Source organism: Drosophila navojoa, chromosome 3, assembly GCF_054131105.1.
Source record: "Drosophila navojoa isolate 15081-1374.11 chromosome 3, UAZ_NAV_1.0, whole genome shotgun sequence".
Taxonomy (NCBI): domain Eukaryota; kingdom Metazoa; phylum Arthropoda; class Insecta; order Diptera; family Drosophilidae; genus Drosophila; species Drosophila navojoa.
Genome location: NC_142891.1, coordinates 18,556,275 through 18,572,396, shown reverse-complemented (window position 1 = coordinate 18,572,396; position 16,122 = coordinate 18,556,275). Strand labels below are relative to the sequence as shown.

Below are 16,122 nucleotides of genomic sequence, written 5' to 3'. Positions count from 1 at the left end.
GACCGCGCGATGAACTGCTTTGAAAATACCATATCACTTAGCAGTTGCAAGCCTAACAATATTAACACAATTGCAATAGAAACATTGACATGTCTTTTATAGCCGAATCAGATATTTTAATTTCATAATTCCTCGTAAAATAACTATTTCAAAACGTTATTCAACGATTAAAAATCTCAAACTTTATTCAATATCGTAGTTTGTGAATAAATCTATCGATGTTTCGATATATTTATAATATCGATACTCACCTACAAGACTCATTTGCGCCAATTGGGATCTTTTGTCTCATTCGTAAGCTAACTGTTCGCAGAGAAAGACGGTTTGTGTTCAATGTAAGTAGCGGGAGTTTGCGAATGACGTAAATTTATTAATGTACAAAACCCTGACTAGTAATTGATTACGTTCAAAGTGTACAGATAATTCAGTGATAAATAATTACATTTAAAGTTCTTACACAACATATGATCGCATATGCTCAGAGTGTAGCTGTAAATCCCACGCGAATTTAATTTTTTTGGGGGTTGTTTGCGTTACATAAACGTGTGATTGCCTTCAAGGGTGTTTGTGTATGTGTGTGCGTATATATATGTGTGTATGTGTCTGCTAAATTATGTATGTATGCAAAAGTCGAAAAGTAGCAACTATTAATCAAGTAACATATGATGGAAGTTTTTACACATCAAGATAAATATGTGCTAACAAAGAGTCACATTGACATTACAAATATCGCGAATCGATTACATGAGCAGAAAGGCCACACGATCATTTGCTATCTCGCTCATACGATTTTTGCTTTAAAAAAGTGGCTTCCATTTCACAGAATTTTAACCCGCCCGCCACGTGGTTGCTAAGCAAGTGCGATTTCATTGCCCATTGGTTTTTTTTTCGTTGCTAAAAAATTGCAGGTTGCTTATGTAAGCGACTATACTCTTGCAAGAATACTAACCCAATTTCACTCTTACCTGCTCTCACGCATCCTCACATTCACACACATAGAGCGAAGCATCAGCAATTGGCCTGCTTCCAATGCAGTTCCGATAGAAAAAGTGGTTTTATTTATCTGAGCAAGGCCACAGCTCGCCGACATTGTAGTCTTTCATGTAATCATTAGCTCTCTAAAAAAGGTGTATGCGTATGAGTGTGTGTGCGTACGAGTGTATGTGCGTGTGTGTGCCTGCTCGTGTAGGTGACTTACTAATTGCAATGCTGCTTATGTCTCGCATGCAACAATTCGTTCAAGTTCGCATAACTGCATGCAATGCAATTAGTCACCCGATAAGCCGTTAGATGCCAATATGCTGACCGCGGCACAGACCCTGAAACTGTATTGCTGAGAATGTGGGGCATTATTGGAGTTTGGCCTGTTGCTGTGCGGCAGCGAAATCTGACGCAATTAACATTTTTGTTCTGATGCCCAGAGATGGCAGCACTGCTTGTTTTTTATTTATAAGCCAAATTTAGCCTTTTTTAAGTCTGAGAACTTAAGTAACACTTGCCATTCATAGTTTAATAGATAAAAAAATAGCAGATTAATTTAAGCTTATATTGAGCTAAACATTAATATTAAATAATTTTTATTATATACCTGTTAAATTTTCTGACAATTAAATAACAGTGAGCCTGCGACGAAGATGTAGCTTTTTCACCATGAAGCTAGATTTGTTAGCTAAAAGTGAGCAGCACTGCGACGGCAACATGTGACCAGATCGTATGTAGGTGTATGAGTGCGTGTGCGTGTCGGTGTGTCTGGTGACGTTGTTCCTCATCTGGCACGTTAAGAACGTTGAATGAACTTTGGGCGGGAGGGTTTGAGGTGCAGACTATTAGATAATCTAATGGTTTAGAACATTGCATTACTAATAGCTGGCATGTGCTGTTATCAGTAGCCCGATTAATGCGTCGGGCGTTGATAAAAATGAATTTGCCAATGGTAAATTAATTTGTTGTTTATATAACATTTCTAATTGTTCATTTTCCTCTATCTTTCTCTTTCTTGCGCAGTCGAGTCGGTGTTAACACATCAAATATTTATTAACTATAATGGGTGTACCTGCTGGTGATGTTGAGAAGGGCAAGAAGCTGTTCGTGCAGCGTTGCGCACAGTGCCACACCGTCGAGGCCGGTGGCAAGCACAAGGTTGGCCCCAATCTGCACGGTCTGATCGGCCGCAAGACCGGCCAGGCTCCCGGCTTTGCCTACACAGATGCCAACAAGGCCAAGGGCATCACCTGGAACGAGGACACGCTCTTCGAATACCTGGAGAACCCCAAGAAATACATCCCCGGCACCAAGATGATCTTCGCCGGCCTGAAGAAGCCCAATGAGCGCGGTGATCTGATTGCCTACCTGAAGGCGGCTACCAAGTAAGGAGGAGTTACTAGCATCTACCCACACCCGAATCCAGCACCACCTCTTAGCTACACGTAAACTCTGTATTACGAGCTATTCTATCATCATGGAAGCGTGGCAGTCGCGCCTCCGAGGCTCATCTTGACGACGGCTTGTATTTTGGGTCACAATAATAACAAAGCAGAATACTGAACTTAAAACAAAAATACAAATATGTTAACTTTAAAGTTTAAATAGGACAATTACATAATTTAATTTATAAAGTGGATATAAATAATTTAAAGCCGATTAAATTGTGACGCCCACGAGAAATATAACAACAAATTAAATAAAAACAAAACAATAAAACCGAAAATAAACTTGTATTTTCTTTATAGTACTGTTTAAGTAAATTTTAGGAAAAACTGTGTCAGTATAAAAGCTCATCGCAACAAAAGCTCAACGAGAGAGGAAGGAAGAGAGCTTTTAAAGCTCACAAACTATTGAATAACATTCTAGTGCTCTATACCTGTAGAGATTACAAAATAATTATGATTTTCAATTACATTTATTTATATATATTGTTTTTTTTTTTTACATTCAAAAATTTATCATACACTTTAATAACAATTTAATGCATTATTTTTATGTGAATTTTATAAACAATTTTATTATTCACACGCTTAATAACATTTCATAATATTGCATTTATTTATTTGAATTTTTTTTTTTTCATACATATACTTTTGTTTTAATGAAAAGAAATACTTGATAGGTTGGTTGTACATGTGCGCCGATGCGTTAATATATAATACAATTTACTATTTAGACTTGATTGAAGAAATCTTGAGAAAAACTCTGTACAGCACAGCGCAAAGTAGAATATTTAAAACGATAGTAACGAACATAAACAAAACAGACAAAAACAAATTGTAAGATTTACTCGCTGTGAGTGAGTGTTTGTGTGTGTGTATGTGTATATATTTTCCGTTTGTCTAATTAACTCTCACTCTCATCTACGTATCTCTCTAGTGGTGCGGAATGCCAACAAAAGAGCAACAATTAATTAGTTATAACGAACGCTGGCGCCATCTGGAATCGTCAATAGATTCGCTATGGAACTTAGTTTACTGATTAGGACAAAGAAATATGCGCTTAAACGGTAGCAAGAAATAAAACGATATTTTGTTAATGGGCGTGGGAGTTGGCGGTGGAAGACACACGCCCCCAACTCTTATTGTTAGTTAAGTTGTCGAAAACAAGCTGGCGACCCACTTGGCTATCAGTTGTACATGGTGTAGCTGGTGAGCGGGGTATCGGTCCTTTAGGCCTTGCCAGCAATGGGAGCTGCGCCTTGCTTTTGGTTCTCGTTCTCCTTCTCCAGCTGCTTGCCCAGGTATTCCCTAGTAGAAACACGAATAAATAGACACATCAACAATTTGGAATTTGGCAATGCTAATTTTGAATAGAGAGTGCTCTTGAAATTATTCGGTAATGATTTGAGTATCGGGCGTATAAATGCGAGTATGATTATCGAGCGGCACCTGAGTGCGATAGGTGTGCATATGATTAGATAAGACTATCCACTTATATCATACTAACCAGTTGTGTACCATCAGTTTTTGGACAGCGAGCAGAGCCTCGTAGCGCACATTGGGATCCTCGTGACCCAGATGCTGCATAACAATCTGTTTGCCACCCAACTGTTCCAGCACACTGTGAAGCAAACGCACATTAGACAAGAGCAAGGCAGATAGATTCCAGATCTCGTTCACTTACTGCTTGCCGCGTGGATAATGACGCACATACTCTCCAATATCGAAACAGGCAACGGACAGAATAATGGCATCCTTCGAGGTCTCCAGCAGATGTACCAATATGCGCAGCAGTTCGTAGTTCTTCTCGTTGAGGCGTTGAGCGTTCTCGCGCCAGAACTTGGCCGATTTGTGGACGGGCGACCATTCAAGGCGGCCGCTGCGCACCTCGGTGGCATACTCGTCAAAGGAGCTCAGGTCCTGTACGGAATTCTGCAGCTTCTCGCTCAGATACTCCACGTCGGCTGTAATGTCCTCGTCATCGAAGCGACGCTGCTCCAAAATCGACAGCTGCTTCAACACCTTGCACTGCACCATGGCAATACAATGATCCTTGGCCACGGACGCATCCTCGGGCTTCTCAATCAGATTGCGGAAAACGGCCAAAATGATGCGAGTGACCTTCTCCTTGGCACAGTCGCTCAAGATATCAGCCAATATGGGTATGACGCTGAACTTGTTCATCTTGGCAGCCAACAGGGGATTGAAGGTCAGCACCCACAGGCAGAAGATCAGCTGGTATTGCACCTATGAATAAGAAATCGAATTTAAATTGTACCAAACAATTTAGACATTTCAATTTCAAACTCACCTGGAAGTTGACACGCGTCGACAGGATGCGTATCAAGGTGCTGATGCCATCGACGCTGACGAACGCGAAGCGATACTCATCCACGCGCAGCATCATCTGCAGGCAGCGTGCCACGGACTGGATATACTCGTTGTTCTGTGAAGGCAACACACGATGTTAATATGGATCTTGCATCATAGCAGAGTTTTTCATTTTAGTAGCGAGTTAGTTATGACAGTTTATCTTAATTTTTTTTCTTTTTTTTTTTATAATTTTTCTAATGGAAAGTTGGCTACAACAACAGCAACACAACAGTTACTACAGCTACTTAATAGAGAGAGAAAAAGTGGAAGTGGAAGAGACAGACAGAGAGAATTGTGCTCTAAGACATACCAATAAAAAAAAATAGATGTATTACAAGGAACAGCAAACGTAGTCGCTGTCCTGCTCAGAAATCCGTAGAATGGGCATGGCAATTGTTTGTTTTTGTTTGTTTTGTTTGTGTATTGCGTTCACACCGACACCGATTGTTTTTTTTACAAAATTCTTTTATTTTCCTGTTTTTAATTACCTTTACACCTTTACCGTTACCTTCAAGCTCTAATCAATGTTTTGTACATTTGTTGCTCTGCTGCTCATCTTTAATTTAAATCGATGATATTTAGTGGAGTTAGTAAACAGTTATCGTTTGATTTATATATATGTATATATACAAGACACGCACACACACACACACACTCATTATCTGAATATATACACGCACTCACACAACAACGTTTGTGCATTGGAAGATATGGGAATTCCCTGTTGCCTGACTATATTTAACATTTGATAAATAATACAAAATTATTTCATTTTCTTCGAATAAAAATAAATATAAAATAAATTTAAAATCAATTTCAATATCTACTAGAAAATGCATAAATTAATATAAAAATGTATCACATTGAAACTTAAAATTTAATTCAATCTTCAAATACATTAAATATATTAAATTTAGATAAATAATACAAATAGATTGAGAGAGATTGATTAAAAAAGTTTTTCCAAGTCGATTTTAGAGAAAAACAATATATATGAATATATCAGCTTTTGGTAGACAATGCATATCTCTGCCATGATATATTCTCTTTAGCACAAAGGTGTGTGTGTGCGTGCGCGTGTGTGTGTGTCTCCGTGTCTGTGTGTGTTGTATAATTGTTTGATCATTTTTTTGGTAATTCATTTTGTGTAATTGTGTTTGCGTGTGTGTGTGTGTGTATGTAGTTGGTTGATTGGGTGAGTGTGTTGTGGTGGTGGTGGTGGTGATTGGATAGCATTTGGGCTGCATTTGGAATACCGGTATAACACATTTGCCATCCTGCTGCTGATCGACGGCGGAGGAGCGTACTATGCGGTAACTCTCATTGGCCAGATCGTGGCGCTGCTGCAGCTGGACCAGATTGGGACTGTACTGGTTGCCATGATGATCTTTGCCATGCTGTCCATGCGAGTGCACAACGATCGTTTGCGCCCGCTTGGCCAGCTGGGCCATCTCTTGCAGATAGGCAGTGCTCTAATTGAATTGTGTTGGGGGTCAGACGGTGCGTGGTTTCGGTTTTGGTTTTTGATTATTATTTTTTTTGGTTTGGATTCAGCAGCGCACAGCATCCACAGCATTGTTTGTGTTTGTTGAATTGTTCGATTCGGTAATTCAGTTATTGGTGTTTAACAAAATAGATTCGCAGTTGATGTTGATTGACGGTTTGAATTGTAAATTGGTATTAAATAATAAATACATAAGATATTTTAAAATAAAACCAAAAGTTTAACAGAGAACAAAACAGAGCAAGAGTTCAACTTTTTGTTTTAGTCTGAGCTTTGCTTTTGGGGACATCAGAATACACATAAATCGTAACGAGAGAACGTGATTATTACATAATATAATTATCATAATTATTATTTATTTGGCTAGGTTTGGTTGGGTTTGGTTTGGTTTGGTGCAGATGGTGCAGGTGGTGGTGCGAGTGATGCTGATGTTCTTTCAGTTCTCCACGGCACACCCACTTAAATGCGATGCGGTGCGATGATCGATTGAGCATAATTTATTTTTTAGACTTGTCGCAACGGTTATACGAACATCTTTAATCATATAATGCGAATTTTGTTTTTTATTTGATATCTTTTTTTTTCAGGTGCATGATTCAATGAATTCAGATGCCAAAATAACAAAAAAAAAAACGCTAAAGTTGCATTACAAATAAAAGACAATTTGATATACGCAAGCCTAAAAGTTGGCCGAAAACCTGGCTAATGCTTAATTCATGTCTCATTTTTAGAGTTTTCTCACTTTTTATTTGGTTTGATGATTTTAGTACTAATTGTCGAGCAAGCAAAACTAACTAAAAGCGTGCAGTTTGATATTTTACGGTTAGTCGCAAGCAAACAAAATGCTAAATATCATAGCATATTTGCCAACATTTAAAGAATGTATACCAATTGTGTGGTAGGAAAATGTAGGTCACATCAAAAATTAAAGAAACGTAGATACAAAGAATTGTGGAAATGTGAAGTATTTCGTCTCGATGTTGAACTGGATTTCAGCCAAATAATATCAAGGGCTAATAAAAATGCAAAACTACAGTAAGATCTCCCCGATTCGAGCATGCACTAATACAAACAGCTTAATCAGCTGACCTCTATGTTCCAAGATTTTGTAATGTCCAACATTTATTTTTAGTTCTTTTGTATTATTGTTTTCTATATAGAAATTTCTTGAAATTAAATTGAGAAAACATGTCTAACTGTAAATGTCAATTTGAATACTACTTAAAGAGTTCATTTGAGATAGGGCATATTTCTTATTAGCCTTAATTCAATGATTTCATTATTAGATTTCATTGGTTTACCATCTAACATTATAAACAGTGCGAACAGTAAAACTTCTATATACAATCAAATATTTTCTTAGTGAAAATAAAAAATTTTTAAGTGAAATAAAATCGCCAGAGTCTTCGTTGCATGCAATGGATATTTCTTTTATCTAAATCGATATAGTTGGAATCGCTCTAAATTAATATATGCATATATATATATACACATATATATATATTGATTCAAATCGATAAAGATAACATCATGCTACATGCTGCATGCTACAAATATATTTACATAGATGCATAGCTATACATACATATGTATCTAGTGTACCTGAATTAAAGTTCTATGTACAACATAAACATGCAAACGGGGGAAGAGGAGAGGGGTAATTGACCTGGTCATGCATGGACTTGACGCTTGTGCTTTGATCTACTTACATTGCTGGCCAACTGATCCTTGAGGAACTGCAAGTAGAAGTTGAGGTCCGACTTGGGCATTGTCTCATGGCCCCAGCAGGCGAACTTGGCCAAGATGCGCGACGACATGTTAACAATGAAGCCATCCTGGCGATTCAGCAAGTTGAGGAATGGACCCCAGACGCACTGCTTTATCTTGGCGGATGTCTCGTGGAATTGATCGACACGTGAGCGATCCTCCTGAAGCAGATCGTCGAGCAGCACGAGTATATACTGAATGGTCGAGTCCTTGGACAGGTGCGAGACCAGATTCAGCATCGTCTTCACCACCTGCGTCGAATTTTGGGCCAAAAAGGTGGCGCGCGATTTATCCAATGCGCTAATCGTCTGATAATCCTCCTGGCTGATCATCTGCGACTGCATGTACGAGGCCCAGTTGATGGACTTGGTGCGTATATCGGCGGCCTGTTGCTGCAGCACCGAAGTAGCAGCAATCATATCTGCAAGATGCAAATGTGCATTCACAGTTAACCATTTTTCTGCCACATATTTGGGCAGGGGGCGGCCGACTGCTGCACGGGGCAGCAGCACTTCGATTTTTCACAGAGGTCAGCTGCTGCTGTTGCTGGCACTTACCAATGTTTTCCTCGGGCAGATACAGTGCGGTTGTCATTTTGTTGGCTGTTTTTTGGCGTGTCGAGGGTGATGCGATATATTTGTAGTTTTGCGCGCGTTTGCACACAATTTCAATCGAAATATCTAGGAAAAAATATATTTAAATTACGAGTGTCTTTTCACACTAATGCGACAGCACCGAAATTCAGCTGACTGGTCTTGTGACTTATTCGCCGTGTTCGCCGTACTTGAGCGTTGCCACCTCGCACGCATTTCACGGTGCTGGCAATTTCTAATGAGAATGGCGAATCTTAGGCTGCGGTCACACGTAAACAGTTTTGCGGCGAATATTATAAACAATCAAAATATGTTTTATTAACAATTAATATTAACTTCTACTTAGCTGTTAACTGCTTTCTGAAAAGCACAACAGCAAACAGTTTTGATGTACATAAAACAGGTGTCATTCGACTATATACAGTGAATTCACTATATTATGGAATTCACAGCGCATTTCAAACGCAAGCGAGGCAATTGCAAAGACTTTATTAAACTAGCGCCATTTCCCCCAAATTCCAAAGGATTTCGCTATCAAGGTGTCTTTAATGGACTCTCTGTAGAAGTATTTAATACAGAACAGAATCTAATAAAAACTCTACACGATAATGGCTGCTATGGCAAAGGAAGCAATTCACGCGGAGGCCCGATTTCTGGAGAGCCCGACGAAACGCTTCTACTTGGACTGGAGGAGGCTTGTGTGTTGGCCTACTCTTTAAACATACTGGAGATAAAAGACACGGCGAACAAAGAGATCACCTGGCAAGCGTACGTGCAGGCAGCACTGGAATATGACAAAGAATTTTTCTATAAACTGGCTGCATATTTGTATCTAAAATCAAAGAATTGGATAATTAAGAGCGGCATTAAATTCGGTGGAGATTTTCGTAAGTGCTTATCCTATAATTTATAGACATGAAAACAGCTTTTAATTTTTAATCACCTCCACACAGTCATCTACAAAGATGGTCCGCGACAATTTCATGCCAGTTTCTTGGTACTGGTGCACACTGCAGACTATATTAATCACCCGCATTACGTGGGCAAGAATTTGAAGGGAACTCAACGCGTAGCTGAAACATCGGACAAAGATGTGCTCATTCTGAGGGTGAACGAGCCGAAAGACTTTGATTCTGCGTTGGCTACACCGGCGGCACTAGAAACCCTGACCATTGACGAGACTGTGATACGGCGCTTTAACTACACATCTTTTGTGCAAAGTAAACAGAAATAATAACAAGAGTAAACTAGATTTTCTCCACGCGATGCTTTTTGGGTATGCCCGTGCTCCTATATTCCGCCCGCTCTTTCAGGTAGATGGCCTTGCACTCCTCTTTGAAGGCTTCGTTTTTATACCAGTGGGAGAGACAGTCCATAAGCGCAGAATTTTGCTTGCGACAGGTGGCCACCATAAATATGCTGCTGGCCTTACAGCATTCCTCGAAGTCCGCCACTTCTTTGGGACATAGTTCGCTCCGCGCACGATCTCGCATTATTTTTGGTATTAACACCTCTATTTCTACCTTGCGCAACGTTGTGTCATTCGGATCACCTGCAAGCGGCTTTTCAATTTAAATGCTGTACATCGTTATATATTGTTTGGCTTACCAAGTCCATGGGGATTACGTGGATTAATGCCGGCGGGTTCCTGTTGTGCTAGACTCATTTTGCGTGTTGGTGTATTTATATTTCGGTCTAAGGGCTACTTTGACCTCAGATGTCAAATAGTGTGGCTGTAGTCTAAAAATTATGGTAATACCAAAACCATGAAGTTTAAGATGTAACGATTCATCGCATTCAATTGCAAGCGTTGGCAGCACTACCCTCGATTGTTTTTGTTTTACAGCACTACTCACTTCCGCCTCTTTTTCTGCCAGCCTGCAGCGCCTTTGGACGTGTGTCAAAAGCGCTCCCGTTGCAATTTGATAAGTAATTTTTCAACATGTCTGAGACATTGCAATTGCGTGGTACGCTGATCGGCCACAATGGCTGGGTCACCCAGATTGCTACCAATCCCAAGGATCCCGATACCATTATTTCGGCATCTCGTGGCAAGTATAATTAACAGTTGTTGAGGTTAGGTTGGCGTCTGTGGAATCCTCCAATAACTGCAACATCCCGGCATAATTTTTAGATTTTAATTGTTATGATAAATAATGTATTTACGTTTATATAGACAAGACCTTGATTGTCTGGAAATTGACCCGCGATGAGGATACCAACTACGGCTATCCCCAGAAGCGTCTCTACGGTCACTCGCACTTCATCAGCGATGTTGTGCTCTCGTCCGACGGCAACTACGCTCTGTCCGGCTCATGGGATCAGACTCTGCGCCTGTGGGATTTGGCTGCCGGCAAGACCACTCGCCGCTTCGAGGGACACACCAAGGTGGGATAAGTTTCCAATTGGTTTACCGAATTTTTGATTAGGACCTAGAATTGCTGCAGCCTACGCTGCTTTTGTAAATCTGAACTCCCCAATGGTATTGGTGTATCCATGTCCCCATATCATAAGGTTAGGCTTAGCTAGCACACCAATACCCATATACATTTAAATGTATATATAAAAAAAAAAACAATATTGCGCCTATGCGAGGCAGAATTAATCTGGTTGACATCTGTACAATTCTACGCCTGAGTCGACACACTTTTGCGTGAAGCTCTTCCGTAAGTAGGCAACAAGATCTCTAAATCCGCTACACTTTTAATTATGCACATAAACCTAAGGATTCGCCAACTAATAAACTGTTTACTCTTCGATTATAGGATGTGCTCTCGGTTGCCTTCTCGGCTGACAACCGTCAGATCGTGTCTGGCTCTCGGGACAAGACCATCAAGCTGTGGAACACTCTGGCTGAGTGCAAGTTCACCATCCAGGAGGATGGCCACACCGATTGGGTGTCGTGCGTGCGTTTCTCGCCCAACCACTCCAATCCCATCATCGTGTCCTGCGGCTGGGATCGTACCGTCAAGGTCTGGAACTTGGCCAACTGCAAGTTGAAGAACAACCATCACGGTCACAATGGTTACCTGAACACCGTGACCGTTTCGCCCGATGGCTCTCTGTGCACATCCGGTGGCAAGGACTCCAAGGCTCTGCTGTGGGATCTGAATGACGGCAAGAATCTGTACACTCTGGAGCACAACGACATCATCAATGCCCTGTGCTTCTCGCCCAACCGCTACTGGCTGTGCGTCGCCTATGGCCCATCCATCAAGATCTGGGATCTGGCATGCAAGAAGACCGTTGAGGAGCTGCGCCCTGAGGTCGTCTCGCCCACATCCAAGGCCGAGCAGCCACAGTGCCTCTCCCTGGCCTGGTCCACCGATGGCCAGACCCTGTTCGCCGGCTACTCCGACAACACCATCCGCGTCTGGCAAGTGTCTGTATCAGCGCACTAAACTAATCTTATATGTTTGGACATAGCTCTTATGAATCGATGGCAAATTGATTTGTTTATGCCAAAATAATAAATATAAAACAACAATTAATAAATTTGTTTAAAAGTTAGAATTGTAAATTAATACGGATATAGATTAGCTAAGGCAAAACAGTTTGTTTTCTATATACGATTTTTGATTTATGGGTGATATAGACAATTATCAATTGATTGTAATTGTATATTCATTAGGGCAAGACCTTTTAGAAAACAATGCTTTTTATGTATTATTGTTTTATGAGTTATATACACATATATGAATTATAGGCTCAGAATATATTTATTCAAAGATATAAACAAAAAACAATCGACATTAAAGCATTTTTCAAAAGTCTGAAAAATCAATTGAATAATAATATTAATTATTTAAGGCAAACATGATTTATTTTGTTTGTTTATCAAAATGGCCCCTTGCCCATATCTGATGATCATTTATGATATAGCAATATAGGCTCCGAATATATTTGTTCAAAGTTCCAAAAAGTACTTCATTCAACATTAAAGCCTTTTTTCATAGGCATACAAATTCAATTTCATTGCCAATCTTCGTTACATTTTTTGAGTATTTTATATTTTATCGTTTTTTTTTTGCCTTTTGTTTGACAAACGCAAGTTTTACGTATAACAAAATAATTTAAATAAATATTTATGAGATTCATGGTGATGGATGCGAGGACTGTCTGGTGGAGCTGGGGGATAACAGAGTGCAGTGATAGTGATATTTGTCTAAATCTTTCGTATAAAACATTTTTTTTTTTTTTTTTTCAAAACTAAATCCTAAGACGAAACCAAAGAAAATGCCGCCTAGTTGAGAGAAACAATAATAATCGCTAATCGCGCTGGCGACGAGGCAAACAAGCATCGCGAATGCTTATATTATAGTATATAAATTTTTTTGGGCACTTTATAAGGTTGCTATTGAAACGGTACAGAAGAGTCTCTCTTCTGTTACTTGGTTTTGATTGAATTGGAGCGTTCGACAGCCGCTGCAGCAGCAGCTGGAGCTTTGGCTAAGGCTGCATCGCCTACTTTACCGCCAGCCGTCGAGCTGACAATTTTGTAGACGTCGTTCTTAAACACAATGACCAAGACGGTGATGTTGTCCACAGAGCCGCGCTTATATGACTCCATGGCCAGCGATTTGGCACCAAAGTCCGGTTCCTTCAGATGCTCCTGCACGAAGCTGCAGGCTTCCTCGTTGCTGAATGTATCCCAAAGGCCGTCCGATGCGAGTATCAAAAAACGGGGCCTGGCATTCCATCGAAATGAAAATAATGAACAGAAATGACGCACTTAATAGAAGGAAGAGTTCATTAACTTGGCAAGCAGCTGCACTCACTTGTGATCATTTAACTCGAAGGTCAAAATGTCTGGCGTGGCTATGACTAGATTCTGTATGGGATAGAATAATATAAAGTGTAGGCTGATTAGCAATTGAGAATTGTATATGCATATATATACACATGTATAGGCTATAAAACGTGACGTGAGAAATTCCCATCACGCCATCTATATAGAGCATGCAGCATCGGCATACCTTATCTTTGAGGGGATAATCACCCATCGCTCGTGACGTGGCCAAGACCCCAGCCACGCGCCAAACGCCACGAAAGGCTATGAAGCCGCCGGCATCGTGAATGCGTTTCCGCTCGCGCACCTGCTGCGGCTTATGGTCGAACGACAATGGTATGGCAATGCCGCGTGCATCGAACATCACGCCACGCGAATCACCCACATTTGCCACAATCAATTTGCTGTCCTTAACGATGGCAATCAAAGCGGTTGTGCCTGCAATGTTGGTCTGCAACAAAGGGAAAGGAAATGTGAACCACTTGAGATAGAAAATTAAGGCAGTTAATTGGGACTGGCCCACTCACTGCGAGCTTGGCCTGCTCGACCAGCTTGTGATCCGCGGCCAGTATCTCGTCCGTGATCAGCTTGCCAAAATTAATGCGTCCATGTTCGATGTAGCATTTGGCGTCGTAGCTTGGCGGCGGCGCGTTGCCAGAACTTTGCGCATTGTTGTTATTATTCAGAAATGAATCTTTTGCCGCACTGTTGCCGCTGGCGCGCATCGCACTGTTCAGCTGCGCCGTATAAATGTCGGCGACAGTTGCCTCCGTTGTCTTTTGCTTAATTGCGCTGCAATCCGCTGTGGTGCTGTGCGCCTTACGCAAACTGTCGCGTCTGGCCATGGGATCGGCATTCTCTTTGTTGGTGGCATCTTTGCGGCTCTGTTTGCGTGCCAGATACGGACTCTTGTCGTATCCACTGTACTCTGACGAGCTCTCGGTATTCAGGATCTGGTTAATATCAATGATTTTGTTGTAGATATTCTTGACCAGAACATCGCGGGCAAAGTTGGCAGCGAACTCGCCGCCATGGCCGTCGAAAACGGCAAAGAACGAGATTCCCGTGTTGTTGTTAATGTTTTCCTCAATGATGAATCTGTAAGCAGAGTTAAATGCATATACAATACAACTTTCTTGGTGGGCTCTTCTCTTCCTTACCTGTCTTCCATGTGAGGTCTTCTGCCCAGCACAGCGAAGGCGGCACTTTGTTGACGCACCTCTTCCCAGCTCTGATGATCGCCCGCACCGCTTGTCATCTCTTGGACGCGTGCCGTCTTCTGTCTACCGAGCGTGGCCTGAATACGTCCCAATATGCTGCGACTCCACACGTCGACCGCTTGCAAATAGATTAACAAGACAAACAGAATGATGCCACAGAAAATGACCTCGGGACGGAGCACATAGATGCGGCATAGTTTCCATAGATATGCCAAGGGCGAATTGATGGACGAGAAGCCCACTGCGAACTTGGATAGGATTTTCATATGTGAAACGAATGTCTGATAGAAGATCTTGTCCTCCAATTCGTCGTCCATTGAGGGTGCCTTATTGTGTTTGTTGTCAAGGGATCGTTGCCTGGCTCTTTACTTTACTCTTTCTGATCGCGTTATCTGATATTTATACTGTGTATGTATGTAACACTCTGTGTAAGTATTAAACGTCGGGGATTGTGTGTGTGTGCGGATTTGATTTGATGGAATAGAAATCACTAACGCACAATTATAATCTGGGGCCAGCAGCCAGCAGCAGCAACAGCAGCACTTGGATTCAAAATCGAAATTTCGATTTATTTTGTATTTGCGTCTGCACTTTTCCTTTCCGTTCCGTTTCTTCACGTTTTCTTTCCCTTATTGACGAATTTTGCTTTGTGTCGCTCTCATTTTTTGACGTATTATTGCACAGCAGATTCGCCCGACTTTTTGTACCATTATATTATTTCAGAATATTCTTATTATAGCCTCTGTTGCTTGCATAAATAAAAACAAGAACAACAACATCTGTCTCTATGTGCGGTACATGTGTATGCGTGCCTGTGCGTAAATATATATGTACGTACATACACTGGTATTACCCACAGTACAGCCTCAATATAACACCCGCTAGTCCTCGAAGTGGTAACACTGAGCATACAAAATACTGAATTTCGTTCAAAAACACACTACCTAAATTTTTAACTAATTCTGGATATTTGCTGGTATTTGTTCTGATGTTTTCTGTTTACTGTATTTTTGTTGATCCTGACAACTTAGACATTGCTTATAGTTTTGTATAGAAGACGTTATAGGGACAGACAACTGTGCATGTCGTATTTACGGCCAGAGTTGTTATCGCTACTATCGATAGTATTTGGAATATTTTGAAGCACCAATAAAATGCGTTTCGTGCCAATAAGATAATTTAAAACGTTTTGTACATCAAAATAAAAATTTATTAAGAACTAACCTTATAAAGTAATAAAGTAACCGATAAATGTAGCCTAATATTAAGATGAGGCTATTCTTTTACTATTTAAGCGAATATTTTTGGCATTATTAATTCACCTTGTCGAAACTATCGAAGCCAATTGCAAAAAAGTGTGACCAAGCTAAGCTGAATCTCAACAGCTATAACAAGTTCAATTTATTAACACTCTTCTGTCCATACCCTTTCCGTAGATAAACAAAACCAT

The 16,122-nt window shown here is 40.6% G+C and overlaps 6 protein-coding genes across 7 annotated transcripts; 3 read left to right on the top strand and 3 right to left on the bottom strand.

Moving 5' to 3' along the window:
* Positions 1 to 222: 222 nt before the first annotated feature.
* Positions 223 to 2,711, top strand: Cyt-c-p (Cytochrome c proximal). Its single transcript, XM_030384413.2, has 2 exons — positions 223 to 335; positions 2,005 to 2,711. The coding sequence occupies exon 2, from the start codon at positions 2,044 to 2,046 to the stop codon at positions 2,368 to 2,370; it is 327 nt and encodes a 108-aa protein (XP_030240273.1). The 5' UTR covers positions 223 to 335; positions 2,005 to 2,043; the 3' UTR covers positions 2,371 to 2,711.
* A 603-nt stretch (positions 2,712 to 3,314) lies between these two features.
* VhaSFD (V-type proton ATPase subunit VhaSFD) lies at positions 3,315 to 8,896 on the bottom strand. Of its 2 annotated transcripts, XM_030384401.2 has the most exons (7): positions 8,628 to 8,896; positions 8,013 to 8,491; positions 6,056 to 6,271; positions 4,738 to 4,872; positions 4,111 to 4,673; positions 3,934 to 4,047; positions 3,315 to 3,734 (listed from the first exon to the last, which is right to left on the bottom strand). In XM_030384401.2, the coding sequence occupies exons 1-7, from the start codon at positions 8,662 to 8,664 to the stop codon at positions 3,656 to 3,658; spliced, it is 1,623 nt and encodes a 540-aa protein (XP_030240261.1). In that variant the 5' UTR covers positions 8,665 to 8,896; the 3' UTR covers positions 3,315 to 3,655. The 2 variants fall into 2 exon arrangements, with proteins under 2 accessions (XP_030240261.1, XP_030240262.1); XM_030384402.2 differs by lacking the exon at positions 6,056 to 6,271 and having other exon boundaries at positions 8,628 to 8,894.
* A 177-nt stretch (positions 8,897 to 9,073) lies between these two features.
* On the top strand, positions 9,074 to 9,915 carry Tsen2 (tRNA splicing endonuclease subunit 2). Its single transcript, XM_030384409.2, has 2 exons — positions 9,074 to 9,550; positions 9,617 to 9,915. Exons 1-2 carry the CDS (start codon positions 9,103 to 9,105, stop codon positions 9,895 to 9,897), a joined length of 729 nt encoding a protein of 242 aa, XP_030240269.1. The 5' UTR covers positions 9,074 to 9,102; the 3' UTR covers positions 9,898 to 9,915.
* LOC115562605 (COX assembly mitochondrial protein homolog) lies at positions 9,855 to 10,409 on the bottom strand. Its single transcript, XM_030384412.2, has 2 exons — positions 10,272 to 10,409; positions 9,855 to 10,215 (listed from the first exon to the last, which is right to left on the bottom strand). The coding sequence occupies exons 1-2, from the start codon at positions 10,327 to 10,329 to the stop codon at positions 9,911 to 9,913; spliced, it is 363 nt and encodes a 120-aa protein (XP_030240272.1). The 5' UTR covers positions 10,330 to 10,409; the 3' UTR covers positions 9,855 to 9,910.
* A 100-nt stretch (positions 10,410 to 10,509) lies between these two features.
* On the top strand, positions 10,510 to 12,158 carry Rack1 (Receptor of activated protein kinase C 1). The gene is made up of 3 exons (XM_030384408.2): positions 10,510 to 10,714; positions 10,840 to 11,051; positions 11,429 to 12,158. Exons 1-3 carry the CDS (start codon positions 10,606 to 10,608, stop codon positions 12,062 to 12,064), a joined length of 957 nt encoding a protein of 318 aa, XP_030240268.1. The 5' UTR covers positions 10,510 to 10,605; the 3' UTR covers positions 12,065 to 12,158.
* Positions 12,159 to 12,651: 493 nt separating this feature from the next.
* LOC115562598 (protein phosphatase 1L) lies at positions 12,652 to 15,684 on the bottom strand. The gene is made up of 5 exons (XM_030384404.2): positions 14,613 to 15,684; positions 13,980 to 14,550; positions 13,640 to 13,903; positions 13,442 to 13,494; positions 12,652 to 13,351 (listed from the first exon to the last, which is right to left on the bottom strand). The coding sequence occupies exons 1-5, from the start codon at positions 14,987 to 14,989 to the stop codon at positions 13,051 to 13,053; spliced, it is 1,566 nt and encodes a 521-aa protein (XP_030240264.1). The 5' UTR covers positions 14,990 to 15,684; the 3' UTR covers positions 12,652 to 13,050.
* Positions 15,685 to 16,122: the final 438 nt, after the last annotated feature.

Bases quoted from the DNA above. Each gene is read 5' to 3' on its own strand.
- Cyt-c-p (XM_030384413.2), top strand. From the start codon at position 2,044: ATGGGTGTACCTGCTGGTGATGTTGAGAAGGGCAAGAAGCTGTTCGTG.
- VhaSFD (XM_030384401.2), bottom strand. From the start codon at position 8,664: ATGACAACCGCACTGTATCTGCCCGAGGAAAACATTG. The intron at 8,492-8,627 runs GTAAGTGCCAGC...TGCATCTTGCAG, and splicing joins TCTGCCCGAGGAAAACATTG to ATATGATTGCTGCTACTTCG. The intron at 3,735-3,933 runs GTTAGTATGATA...TGTTTCTACTAG, and splicing joins AAACTGATGGTACACAACTG to GGAATACCTGGGCAAGCAGC.
- Tsen2 (XM_030384409.2), top strand. From the start codon at position 9,103: ATGGAATTCACAGCGCATTTCAAACGCAAGCGAGGCAATTGCAAAGAC. The intron at 9,551-9,616 runs GTAAGTGCTTAT...ACCTCCACACAG, and splicing joins TAAATTCGGTGGAGATTTTC to TCATCTACAAAGATGGTCCG.
- LOC115562605 (XM_030384412.2), bottom strand. From the start codon at position 10,329: ATGAGTCTAGCACAACAGGAACCCGCCGGCATTAATCCACGTAATCCC. The intron at 10,216-10,271 runs GTAAGCCAAACA...AGCCGCTTGCAG, and splicing joins ACGTAATCCCCATGGACTTG to GTGATCCGAATGACACAACG.
- Rack1 (XM_030384408.2), top strand. From the start codon at position 10,606: ATGTCTGAGACATTGCAATTGCGTGGTACGCTGATCGGCCACAATGGC. The intron at 10,715-10,839 runs GCAAGTATAATT...ACGTTTATATAG, and splicing joins CATTATTTCGGCATCTCGTG to ACAAGACCTTGATTGTCTGG. The intron at 11,052-11,428 runs GTGGGATAAGTT...CTTCGATTATAG, and splicing joins GCTTCGAGGGACACACCAAG to GATGTGCTCTCGGTTGCCTT.
- LOC115562598 (XM_030384404.2), bottom strand. From the start codon at position 14,989: ATGGACGACGAATTGGAGGACAAGATCTTCTATCAGACATTCGTTTCA. The intron at 14,551-14,612 runs GTAAGGAAGAGA...CTCTGCTTACAG, and splicing joins AGACCTCACATGGAAGACAG to ATTCATCATTGAGGAAAACA. The intron at 13,904-13,979 runs GTGAGTGGGCCA...CCTTTGTTGCAG, and splicing joins TCGAGCAGGCCAAGCTCGCA to ACCAACATTGCAGGCACAAC.